At 38.8% G+C, this 13,681-nt stretch overlaps 1 protein-coding gene across 1 annotated transcript; it reads right to left on the bottom strand.

Annotated features, from left to right (window-relative positions):
- Positions 1–2,687: 2,687 nt before the first annotated feature.
- LOC127445613 (retinaldehyde-binding protein 1-like) lies at positions 2,688–13,279 on the bottom strand. Its single transcript, XM_051705783.1, has 8 exons — positions 13,147–13,279; positions 12,673–12,695; positions 12,291–12,419; positions 11,811–12,015; positions 10,982–11,160; positions 4,989–5,147; positions 3,532–3,642; positions 2,688–3,336 (listed from the first exon to the last, which is right to left on the bottom strand). The coding sequence occupies exons 2-8, from the start codon at positions 12,679–12,681 to the stop codon at positions 3,190–3,192; spliced, it is 939 nt and encodes a 312-aa protein (XP_051561743.1). The 5' UTR covers positions 12,682–12,695; positions 13,147–13,279; the 3' UTR covers positions 2,688–3,189.
- Positions 13,280–13,681: the final 402 nt, after the last annotated feature.

Raw genomic sequence — 13,681 nt, forward strand, 5'->3', positions numbered from 1 at the left:
CTAACAAGGACAGAAAGAGATGTGGAAGGCCAGATGTACAACTAAACAAGAGGATAAGTACATCAGAGACTCTAGTTTGAGAAATAGACGCCTCACATGTCCTCAGTTGACAGCTTCATTGAATTCTACCCACTCAACACCAGTTTCATGTACAACAGTAAAGAGAAGCCACTTTTGAAACAGAAAAACAAAAAGAAAAGGTTAGAATGGGCAAAGAAACACAGACATTGGACAACAGATAACTGGAAAAGAGTGTTATGGATCTTAAACCCATTGAGCTTTTGTGGGATCAGCTAGACTTTATGGTGTGTGAGAAGTGCTTGACAAGACAGCCACATCTATGTCAAGTGCTACAGGAAGCGTGGGGTGAAATGTCATCTGAGTATCTGGACAAACTGACAGCTAGAATGCCAAGGATCTGCAAAGCTGTCATTGCTGCACGTGGAGGATTTTTTAATGAGAACTCTTTGAAGTAGTTTAAGAAGTTCTGAAAAAAAAAATCAAATTAGCAATTTTTCACATTATTAATGTCCTGACTATACACTGTGATCAGTTGAATACCACTTTGGTGAATAAATGTACCAATTTCTTTCCATAAGAGCAAAATCTGTACATTATTCCAAACTTTTGGCCGCCAGTGTATCTCTGCTTGCTGCCGTGACGGAGCACAGAGCAGTAGATCGTCTAAGTAAGCAGATACTCTGAGACCCGTTAATCTCAGCGGTGTTAGCGCTGCTTCCACACTCTTACTGTACTTGCTAAATGATAGTCCGAAAGGCACCGTCAAAAATTTGTAGGCTAATCCCTGATGAGCAAACCTTAGGAATTTTATGTGTGACAGGTAAACACCAATGTGATAATATGCGTCTTTCGGATCGACTGACGTAAACCAGGTCTGGGTCCTGAATCCAGATTGCCCACCTCTAAAATGGGTTGGGAACCCAGAACATGACGGCTGTGGAGCTCTAGCAGTAATTTTTCGGGGAAGGCAAGTTTCAAAAGCCTCCCCATCTTTTGTCCTTGAATCACACTGCTGCTGTGTCGTACAAACTGTAGCCCCGAGAAGGGCTTTTGGTTCCACAGGGGCATTCAGGAAGTCCATCTTCTCTCTCTCAGACCAACCCAACAAACCCAGCCAAAGAGCCTGTTCAGCCACGATGGCTAGACCCATGCTTTTGCTGCAGCTCTGTATGGCTGCTCTTGATGTGCACAGGTTGAGATCAAATCAAATCAAATCAAATCACTTTATTGTCACACAGCCATATACACAAGTGCAATGGTGTGTGAAATTCTTGGGTGCAGTTGACTTGGGTGCAGATCCACAATGACACAGATCTCCTCCCACAACGCTGCACCCATCTCCTCCATCAGCTCGACATGATACACTGTGAGGAGCGAGGTGGTATTAAGAGCCTTTACGGCTAATGCTGAAGATTGGTAGATAAATGGTGGCCAACAATCTCTCTGTCCGTCCTGGCAATGAAGGGGGAGCAGACGAAAAGGCCGCCCGACGATCGGGATGGAGGTGATTCGCCACCAATGCCTCGGCAGGAGGGGGGCTGGACATCCCTAGATCATCCATCCTGTGCACATCTAGCCTAGAAAACATTTAACAGGCACTCTGTGAGAAAATGGCTTGTCCCAAAAACGTCGCATCTCCGTGATGCACGGTGGGTCGGCATAAGCTGTATTATAGCAAGAGATGGCAGCCGTTTACCGTCATACAGGTCTCTGTCTGCACCCTGGCCTGCCTGCTGTGATGGCCTGTTGATGGAGAGTTTGGCTGCTGCCTGTCTACACATTTCAACCAGGTCCAGCTCTCCCTGGACAGGAGAGGGGGATGCATCCATCGCACTGCCCAGCCGAGAATGAGCGGGGAGAATAGCATCATCCTCATCCTCCTCGCCATCATCCTCCAAAAGATGATCATCGTCGTAATCCTCTTCCTCTTCTTTACTGTCCCTCGCCAAAGGGGCAGATTCAAAGAGGGGAGGCAGATCGGTGGAAACTTCGTCCATTAAATCGCCCCAGCTGTGCTGCTCCTGTGGCTGGGGCAGGGGCAGGGGGTCTTTCTCCACTGGTGGCGGAGAAAAACAGGGATCCCCATTATTTGACGCCACGACCCGCGCCCTCCTTTCCAAAACTCACCGTACAAACCAGGAACAGTGCAGGCAACACTCGGGATTAGCGAGTGTAGCCTGCGTATGTCTGGCCCCGAGACAGCCAATGCAGAGCGGGTGGGAATCCTTGGGTGAGATCATAGATCCACATGCGCACGTATGGTGAGCTCGCAGTCACCATTACAGAAAACTTAAGCTCAAGAACACAGAACCAGTTCACCACAATGTGCTACTCGATTCTGTGTTAATCCCCGGATCTCTCCTTAATGTGATAAGACCAGCCGATCTGCCACACCACCACGACCACGTCATGAGACACAACCCAGGTCTCCCACGCTGAAGAGGAAACGTGCTTCCGGTCACACCTTAACTGTAGGTAAACATGCTGGAGCCAATGCAAAAATGTGTGATAGGAGATGGGGCTTGTCAGTGACTTGGCAGAGTTTGGCCAATCCTAGATTACTGAAACAGGGCTGTAGCTGAAATAGACAAACTTGTTAATTGGAAGGGGATGTCGCCTCCTGTCATGTCAGATTTACTAAATTAATGAATATACAATTTGCAAGTTTTATTGGAAACAAAGTCTTAGTCTTTACACAACCAACATGAGTTAACAACGACAGCAAAAATATTACATCTACTTGGCTCAATAAGCCATTCACAAGCAATGCAGTCTAAAATAAAATACAGTAAGTGGCTGATTATTTCTTGGTCAAGGCATGGAATTATCTTTTTGACACACTAATTACAACATTTATTTTCTACACATTACGATGAGTATAAAACTTTCTTATGATACACCTCAGGCCACAGTTTTTCAAGGCAGTCACTGCCAATTTATCTTTGAAAAAAACTTTCTGTTTATATACAGAGGAATTTCAAATGTGATCATGTATGTTCTGTAACATTTCCATCTCTCTTAAGATGACCTTTCATGAAACCACTGTATCACAACAGTAGTATTTTTTCATTTCTCCATAGTTTCTATAAAACATTCTAATAACTTTATATTCAAAATCAACAAAAAGGTTGGTGAAAATCAGAGTCTTCTACTACTGGTTCTGGGCAATTAAAGGGCCGTGTCTTCAGAACCAAACAGCTTGATTGCTGTCTCTTTGCCATCACACATGGGACCCATACCATCAAAGTCCGGTGGCAGGATTTCAGCACCAAAATCTCTTAAGTATCCATTCAGCTCATCACCATGTACAAAAACCTAAGAAGAAATTAAAACAGCTTAGCGTTTCTCAGCTAAAGACAGATTTAAGCCAAAATCCAGTGCAGATTATTAAACATATTTTAATCTCTCAGTTGTTTTGGAGGCTTTTCAGAATAGTGAACAACCCCATTTAAAAAATTTTTTGTTCGTTTTTTACTTTCACTTGAATTCTTCTTATTACCCTCCACTCACCCTCTCCAGCAGTTTGCTCTTCATGAAGGGCTTCACTACATTATAGGTGGTTGTGAAGTACCAGGGCTGGTGGATCACATACACTGCCTTGAATCGTGCTGGGAAAGAGTCCTGTATTCACAACGAAAGCACACAGTTCATATAAGCCAGCGTTATGAATAATTGTCTACTTTATCCATATACAGTATTTAGTTTTGTGTTTGAAAACTGTTTGGAGACATCATAGATTTATAAGAAACTGTTCTTTTTTAAAGACAGTTCCTGATGTAGTATTAAGAATCTGCGACAATAGAGTGCAACCGTAAGGTTTGGGGAACACAAATTCCCGTTCATTTATTCCATAGACAAGAGATTCTTAACAAATGCATAAACCTTTAAAAATAAACCTACTGTTAGCTCTTAGTGTCATGTGTATTTTGTTAATTCATGTTTTTCATATCTTTTATTTTGAAAAGTTTATTTCTAGTTCCTGTTTCATGTCATGTGGTTCCCTTGTCATGTGATTTCATGTTTTCCCTCCATGTTCACGTCTTGTTTTCATTGGTTTATTGTCTCGTTATCTTGTTTAGAGTTCTCAGTGTTTATTGGTTATCTATGTCATGTGTTCTCCCATGTTCATGTATTTAAGCCTCATGTTTTCCTTTGTCCATGGTCAGGTATTGTGAATGTAACGTTGTCAGTTTATGGCAAGTCAAGTCTTAAGTCAAGTCTTAAGTCAAGTCTTAAGTCAAGTCTTAAGTCAAGTCTTAAGTCAAGTCTTAAGTCAAGTTCATGTTTATGTTTCACATTTGTAATTATTTTTTTTTTTGGATTTCACATTTGGATTAAATTGCACTTGGGTTCTTCATTTCATCGTCATCATTGATCATTGTCAGCGTCAGCAGCCACTCGTTACACTTAGATTGTTAAGCGATGGTACTTTATATGCTTTTGTAGAAGTTTAATTTTTTTTTTTTTTAAATGACTAGAAAAGACAAATTCCCAGTGAAGAACTACACTACCCATAATCCTGAAGAGAGATCCACCAATCAGAGAAGCTGCTGTTACCATGGAAACAGAATTTATGCCCAAAGAGCATAGTTTTTTGTTCAAATGTTGTACTGTGTGATTCATCTCAAAGTTGGTTGGTGTATTTCATGGCTTAGAACTCTTTACTGATTTTTTTTCTTTCTTTTTTTTTTTTTTTGTAATTAATTAAATGAATTGGAAAAAATACTTTCAGAACCAAAGTCGCTGAAAAAGTGTGCAGTCACTGTCGCACTCTATTATAGCCTATTATAATATTATAACTTCTGTTATAGAATCTTATTTAAAAAAGAATTTCATCCTTCATAATCACTAAAATATTTGACTGTAAATAATCTTAATACTTTGCACACCACCTGCTTCCCAGTAAACAACCTACAGTATTTATTAAGCTTTAGTATTTTTAACAAACATGCTAGGAAAACACTAACCTGTAACATGTCTACCATTTTCTTCAGCTCTGTGTGTTTGATGCCAGATGCATGCTGCATGGTAAAGCCCTTGAAATTCTCAATGAGGACAAAACCGTTGATTTGGGTCTCTTCGTTTTCCAAAAGCTTCTCAAGGATTACACAGTATGCACGCAGAGTCTGTTAAAAAAAAAAAAAAGAAGGTTTGACATGATACAACATCTTAGCAGAGGAAGCCACTGTATGAAAACACATTTGTACAGGCTATGGGATCTATTTTCGTGAGTGTGCAATGCACAGCGCTATGCGCAATGACCGTGCGCTACATCTTATCCAGTTTACATGAGCATGCTAATTCTAAGTGCACTTTTCTTGCCAACACAAGGTGTGGGTGAGAGCGTTTGCGCTGCAGGTGTATGTGTGCAAACGGAGTGCATTGTATGTTAATGATGTGGTGCAAAGCGCAATTTGCTATTTTCCTGAGAAATAGATAATTGTGATAAGACACTTCAAAAGCAAGTAAGTTTTCGGAGCAAAGTCTAAATTCAGTTCCTGCATTTGCAGTTTGGAGATTCCACCAGCAATTGGTAATAAAGTTCATGTCCAAACTCTATATAATATAGTGGAACATTAAATTATGTCCCTGACGATCAGAGTTGTAGCTGTCTTAAGAAACAAATATTTATGAGATTTATGTTAAACTATCTATAGGTCATGGTTTATTATTATTATTATTATTATTATTATTATTATTATTATTATATTTACAATTGTATTTATGATCTAATTTGTATTGGTTTTCTACCTGTTGTCTTAGAGTGATTTTTAAGTCACTGCAAAAGGTGCTGGTGAAAGAAGTTGGAGAGGATAAAATGTTTGGATTTGTTATGAGTTTTTGAACACTTCGTTATTCTGATTATATTTTCGTTTCGTTTGAAGTGTAATTTGGAATTTGAAATATGTTTGGTGTAATTTTTTTTGTGTTTCAATGAATTAATTACATTTTTCAAAATCTAAATCGACCGGTAAGTGAAGTGCATGCCGATATAATCACTGTCAATACTAGCCATGATTTGTGTGTCAGTAGATAAAAATGATCAATAATACTTATAACTTAATGGCGTGTACATCGAAATTCTGATGAGAATCACATTTCTATGCATATAAAAGGAGCGTGTCATTGTCATAGGAATATGCCTGACATTCATCAAGGATGCAGTTAATGCACAAAAGAATGCAATTTTATCTTCTTCAAATGAATTGCATAGAGCCCATTTACACAACTAACTTCTTATGAATGTGCTGTTTTTGTTTATATTGCTGGTGCTTGACAGGGTATGGACTATATAAAATGACGCAGATGCTGCAATATCCTGAGAAGAACCTCAGAATTCAATTGCTCTTGACCGAGAACATTAGTGCGTTGGATGTGATTCTGACAAACCCACTTGCATCTAGACTTAGCACATGCTTGCACGAAAATACCAAAACTTTATGGCCATGCCCATTGACTTTGTGCTAATGACTTATGGCATAGCGCTGCGCTTAGCGCCATCACTCTTAAAATAGGGCCCTATGTGTTTAAACACCAATAATGCTTTTCTTATTTTTTTTTAAGCTTAAGTGATCTCATGAGATCTAGTGCTTTCATAAATTGACTTGACTAAACAACAACTAGTCCAGGGCCTGTATTCACAAAGATTTTTATCTTACCACTAGGAGTCCTCAAAGAGTTCCTAGCTAAGAGTTTTTGCTTAAAAGCTATTCACAAAATTGCTAAGAGCAAGTTTTACTAAGGAAATCTTAATTTAAGAGTAAGGCGGAGTTGACCTTGTTGCTATAGATGATGTCACATTTTATTATCTTAGGCTGGATTACACTACATGACTTTAACACAGATTTTAGCCCGGATTTTCAGTAGGGCTGAGTCCGTGTTTGTCGGTGCTAGTTGACAGTCATGTAGTATGATGGGTACAGACTCCGATTTTGTACCCTCAGACTATGATTCCATCTAGTCTAAGGATATGAAACATGTTTGATATTTTTGAGCCGAATATCCATGACTACAGAGGAAATATCATAGTATATGATGCTCCACAAATTAAATCTAAAGTTATATGGTGAGCAGCCAATGGAAATAGAGCACACAAAGCTCAAGAAGCAGAGATGGTGAACAAGTACTCAAGTGGAGTTTAACTTTTACAACACTCACTCACCTCAACTTCCGTTTCTGTCTCTAGTGGCCATGTCTTCACACCCATGAATGCTCAACCCGTTTCTTTATTGACACTGAACATAGAGGAGCAGCAACAACAGCAGCCATTACCGTATCCATGTTTGTTTACATCTGTGAGCACCTCCAAATAGGGGAGAGCGTGTGTTTCCATGCTGTGTTGCCAGATTGGGCGATGAATTGTGCAGGAGAAGATTTGCTTTGGCGGGTTGACAAAATCTGGGCTGGTTTGGGATGATTCGGGCATGTTTTAAAAATGATAAAATCAAGAAATTCCATTGATCATGCAACTAAAATAAAGAAAATGACTCCACACACAATTATTCAATCAAATAGTCAAAAAACTGATTGACAGAAAATGTGTACAATCATGTTCAGAGGCACTACGAGTTGCCACACCCACTAGCATGTTCTAAACGAGCACGCAATCTGTAGGTGTTGCGTGTGGATTTTAGCGATAGAAGTTAGGCAATCGTAACAATGCCGAAGTGGTGAAAATGGGGGAAATAGCCGATCTTAAGTCATGATTAATGCCAGCACTTTTCTGTGGAGTTTTTCTCATGCCAATTTGACGCTACTGCAACCTAATGGAGAAACTGCACCTGTTAATGAATACCTTTTTGTTAAAAGTTCAATGATGCTTGATGAGTACACTGCAGGTTATATTGAGTTTTAGCACATGGTGATCATATTGCTCACTCTTCTAATAATCACATGGAAAGAGCATTTTCACAAGTGAATTTGCCGCTCCTCTCATGGATGTGCGCACAGGCCTGAACACAAAATGTATGGACATCACTGTGTTCATTCCCCACAGCTGTCTGGAAACTTTAACTCTTCTGTGTATTAGCCAGTTCAACTGACTGTACAATGATTAACAGTTATGTTCAAGTTGGAGTTTTTAATTGAGTCATTACAGCATTAAAAGGTAGGACAGATTATATACAATTTTTATTTTACATATTAGTTCATAAAGTAAAATACTGAATTGCAAAACATTACTTCAATCGCAGCACAATTAACTACATGCATTATTTGGCTTCTTGATATGCCAGGGCAACATACTGTTTTTGTGTGTGTTTGTGTGTGTGGGTGTGTTTGCCTATTTGTGTGAAAAAGAAAAAAGGGGGCGAAATGTATGGTTTTTATAAAACTTTATCATTTCATAGCTTAATTCTGTTATTAAGGTTGTGACGGCTATGCTTTGGTTTTATGGTTGGAATGCGTTTGTATATTTGGGTGATTTTTATACATTCAGTATCATTTTCCACAATCACTGGGCTGGAAAACATCAAAATAATCTGACAACACTGTTTCCACGTGAGTTTGTGATCAGATTGGATCAGATTGACTTGAAAGAGACTGATAGTTTATGATTCCCCAGTCGTTTGGTGTGTTATGCCCAGTTTTTGTCTGTAGTGATTTTCAAAGTCTGTTAGTGTGTGATGCTTAATATTTTAAAATCTGTTCGGATTTTAAAAGTCGTGTAGGTTTAGGAGCTATTTTTAGCGTTAAAATGCTTCATGAATTACAACCCCAAATCCAAAAAAGTTGGGACAGTGTGAAAATAAATAATAAAAACAAAAAGGAGTGATTTGTAAATTATATTCATGCTTTGCTGTATTGAATGCACTACAGTTAAACATAATATGATGTTTTACCCTGTGAATTTCATTGTTTTTTTTTTTTTTTTTTTAAATGTACAGTAATTTCAAATCAGTTGATTGCAACACGCACCAAAAAAGTTGAGTTGAAATAACAAGGAAATGTGAAACAGGAGATGTTAAACAGGTGAGGCAATCATGTCATAGTATATAAGGAGCCTCCAAAAACAGCCTAGCCCTTCAAGAGCAAGGATCGTTCGAGACTTTTCAATTTGCCAACAGATGCTTCAGCTAATAATCCAGCACTTTGAGAACAATGTTCCCCAAATACAAATTGTAAGAAATTTGGGCATTTCACCCTCTACAGTGCACAGTATAGTTAATAGATTCAAGGAATATGATCAAATCTCGGTGCGTAAAGGGCAAGACGAAAACAACTTCTGAATGCATGTGATCTCTGATCCCTCAGACATCACTGTCTTAAAAAACGACATTCATCTGTAATGGATATCATGAACATGGGCTTGGGATTACTTAAGTAAACCTTTGTTAGTCAACACCATTCGCCGCTGCATCCACAGATGCAAGTTAAGACTTTACTATGAAAAGCAGAAGCCCTACATCAACACTGCTCAGAAGTGCTGCCAATTTCACTGGTCTCTGTCTCATCTTAAATGGAATGTAAAACAATGGAACTGTGTTTTTTGGTCCGAAGAGTCCACATTTCAAAAAGTTTTTGAAAAACACAGCTGTCATGGTATCTGGGCCAAAGAGGAAAAGGACCAACAAGCTGTTATCAGCATCAGGTCCAAAAGCCAGTGTCTGTATGGGCCAGAGGTGTGTCAGTGCCCATGGCATGGGTAACTCGCACATCTGTGAGAACACCTTGAATGCAGACAGATATGTAAACATTTTGAAGCAACATATACTGCCATCCAGTACAGTCTTTTCCAGGAACGTCCTGGAATTTTCAGCAGGACAATTTCAAACCACAATACAAGTGCTTGGCTGTGTGAGCAGAGAGTGTGGGTGATAGATTGGCCTGCCTGCAGTCCTGACCATCTCCAATTGAGAATGTGTGGTGCATTATGAAGCACACAATACGGCAACGAAGACCCTGCACAATTGTGCAGCTAAAGACCTACATAATGGATGACTGGGGGAAAATTCCACTTTCTAAACTTAACAAACGTGTGTCATCAGTGTCTAAATGCTTAATAAGTGTTATTAGAACAAATGGTGATGTTTCACAGTAGTAAACACTCGACTGTCCCAACTTGTTTGGAGTGTGTTGCAATCATCTGATTTGAAATTACTGTACATTTAAAAAAACAAACAATGAAATTCACAGGTTAAAACATCATATAATGTGTAGTTGTAGTGCTTTCAATATAGCAAAGGGTGAATATAATTTACAAATCACTCATTTATGTTTTTATTAACATTTTTCTTAGTCCCAAATTTTTGGGAATTGGGGTTGTACTCATAGATGAAAATTTTAAAAGTCTTAAAATTAGGAGTGACACACCCCTAATTTTTAAGAGTTGCTCCTAAAAGCTACTTTTAGCCTTAAAATTTTTTTTTGTGAATATGGGCCCAGATCTTTTGTATTAGCTCTGTTAGCATTTTAGCCTAGCTAAGCTAAACAGCCATGATGACAGTCAGAAAAGTGGGTAATTTACCAGCATGCAAGATTAAATGAAATTCAGTAATGAACTATTGCCAATATTCTTAAAACATTAGTAGCCCAAATGTTTTGAAAAAAGCTTAACTTAAAAATTAAAGTTTAAAGGGATAGTTCATCAAAATATGAATATTCATCCTTCACTCATCCTTCAATCCAAATGTAAAAAAGGAGATATTTTGCAGGATGTCCAAACTGCTCATTTCCACACAATGAAAGTGGATAGGGACAAGGGGCGGCTGTAGTCACCATTAATTTTCACTGCATGGAAAAGAACAGCTTGTACATTCTTGCTAAATATCTGCTTATACTTAGGAAAAAAGAAAATCATATGGGTTTGGAATGACAAGAGGAAGAAAGAAAGTCATATGGGTCTTGAACCACATGAGGGCGAGTAAATGATGAGCTATTATTTTGGACAGGTTCTTAAAAATGTTGTTTGTTGTTTTGGACAATGTTTGGAACTTAGGGTATGAACAAATACAATGCATACTTCATCAAAAGTAACCTCCTCTAGATCCCAGTTCTCAATGTTGAAGAGCAGCACCACACGGCCGTACTTGTCCCTGGTGGAGAGGATTCGTGGGTAACCCGCTTCAATGGTACTGCGTACTGCCTCTGGGGTTAAATTCTCAAACAACTCAGGGTAGTCTCGCCTAAAACGCACATAACCTGTCAAATATGGATAAAAACATATTAATCACCATTCAGAACACTTATCCCAACATTTTTAACTTTTCAGTGCTTTGTAAAAATAATCTAAATTGTTAGCAGGAGCATTTCTAAAGAGGACAGATAGGCAGACACTTGGGCATTGTGTATTTCAACACCTGGCCAATTAATGCAGAATTGCTCTTTTGCAGTTTTGGTCCTGGTTCTCATGCCATTGAAAGGTTCAGTCAAGTTGTGCAAGTGTGGCTGGCATGTTTCTGTGGGCCGTGCATTTCGAGAAGAAATTTCAAGGTCTCCAATTTGTGTGAAATATGCAGAACATCAAAGCATATTCTCCCAGTTCTCAGCAATCACTCAGCCCTGTGAAAAAAGAACCTGCCCTATTTGCACACAAAGGGTCTCTTTGAAAGTTTTTAGAAAGCCTCAATTAAAGAAGATAATTTTTCTCTGTCCCAGCAATGAGAGGGACCAGAGGATGCATAAAAGAATACAAAGCATGTTTAGTTGGCCACAATTACACAATCTGTTACATGGTAGCGGGGTAGTGATGGGGTGATTGTTGATAATGAGTTCCTTCACTGTCATAAGAAAAATCCTACAACTTTGCGGGTGTCATTTTTAAATAATAAAAGTGTATAGTAGCTGTTAACCTTTCATGAGCTCATGTGCTCTTGTCACGTCAAACTTGCGAGCACGTATGAACCTCAGCAGGAGGGAGTCTGGTTTGTCCCCAAATTTTTCCTGCACAGCCCTGGAGAGATCATCCCCTTCGCTTGCCTTGTCTTTCATCATGACCCTCAGTTCTTTTACAGAAGACACCCTCTTTTCCTCAGTCTCATTCAATTCATCTTTAGCCTGTGATGGAGCAAGATGAAATATTTAAATTTTTACATCGGGCAAACGCTTTTATCCAGCGCATTCAAAGTATAGGCCTACATTTTATTTGAAAGTGTATTCATTGGCCTGGGAATGAAACCAATGAGCTTAGCATTGCTAATGCTCTTATCAACTGAGTTACATGAACAACAATAATATGAGTAAAAGTGTTACAGAGGAGTAAAATAATTTGATCCATTGTCAGGTTATTATGCTGTACTGAAGCCTATAGTAACCACATTGATTTGCAATACCTTCTGTGTTGTGTGGTCCGGAAGTTTCTTACAAGGCCCGTACACTGGCCCATGATCCTTAACGGTCAGATGCTCAAGCTTGGCACGTAATGCCTGCTCCTCCTCAGACACCATGCGGAATGTTCCGGTCTAATGGATGAAAATAAAGCATTATTATGTGCTAATCCTGTGTCTATATGGTCCAACTGTGGAGACAGGCCCCCAACTCTCAGTAAACCACTGACTATTTAATAATCCCTATCACATGACGCACCAGAACACCTTGAGAAACAACAGATTAGTTCATCCTACCAAGTGCATTTAACAATAGAGATTAATGCAGTCTTTTAACTGCATACAATGGAAATAGTTGATGTTTTTAGAAGAAGAGAAATATACTTACAGCAGCCATGATGCCCAGATCCTCTATTGGCGGACACATATATATGGGCATAAATAAAAACTAGCTTTTAATATAAAAATAGCAAACAAAATGTGAAAACAATAATTTGCATTATCAAAGACACCTTAATTGAATAATTCCTGGAGTGCCATTCACTTCATATGAAATACATAAGCAAATTAAAACTTCATTAGATTTTTTTCTGAACATCGCTTAATACCGTTAAGCCTTGTGCTTTATTAAAGAGCAATAGTGGTTTTCTTTCTAAATAACTGCTATTGACAACAACTGAAACTTCTGCCAATCAATAAAACTAAAAATCTACATTTGCTAACTTAATAAATGTACAGTGCTCCTAAATGCTGATTGCAAGTACCAGTCAATGCATAAATCCAACCCCAGCATCCTCATAGGTTATAGGCTTCAAAACAGAACAAGTGTGTTACTTTTTATAATACTCAGACTGTGACTTACCTCAGCTGAGGGAGATTCAGAAGTGCTGTGCTGGAGAAACAGAGCTCAAAATCTCTCTGGAGGAGAGAAGAGGCGCGATGTGGGGGTGCAGGCGGGCAGAATGAGGTGAGGCGTTGCTTACATCAGATTAACCTGTCAAACAGTATAACTCACAACAGATTCATCTACTCTACATAATAAACATTAATGAGGGGCAGGGCTGAGGAGGATCAACAACAACATCATCAGTTTGGCAAGAATTTGTATTTGTATGTGTGAGAAAGAGAAAGACATGTCTAAATACTACCTAAGAACTGAAATGAGTCTCAGTGTAAAGATCTTCTATGTTTTACATGTATTCCATTAATGATAATGTTGAGGTCACAACATTATCAATAATATATTATGCAAATTTTGGTGACACTTTATAATCACTGTAATAATAAGTTGAGAGACATACCATGCAACCAGGGTTCAATACACCCCCCCCCCACCCCCACCCTATGTCCAAGGCCTCCTCTCTGTTAAAAAAAGGCAAGCTATCAATCTCTGCCTA

This window comes from Myxocyprinus asiaticus, chromosome 1, assembly GCF_019703515.2.
Source record: "Myxocyprinus asiaticus isolate MX2 ecotype Aquarium Trade chromosome 1, UBuf_Myxa_2, whole genome shotgun sequence".
NCBI classification, from domain to species: Eukaryota; Metazoa; Chordata; class Actinopteri; order Cypriniformes; family Catostomidae; genus Myxocyprinus; species Myxocyprinus asiaticus.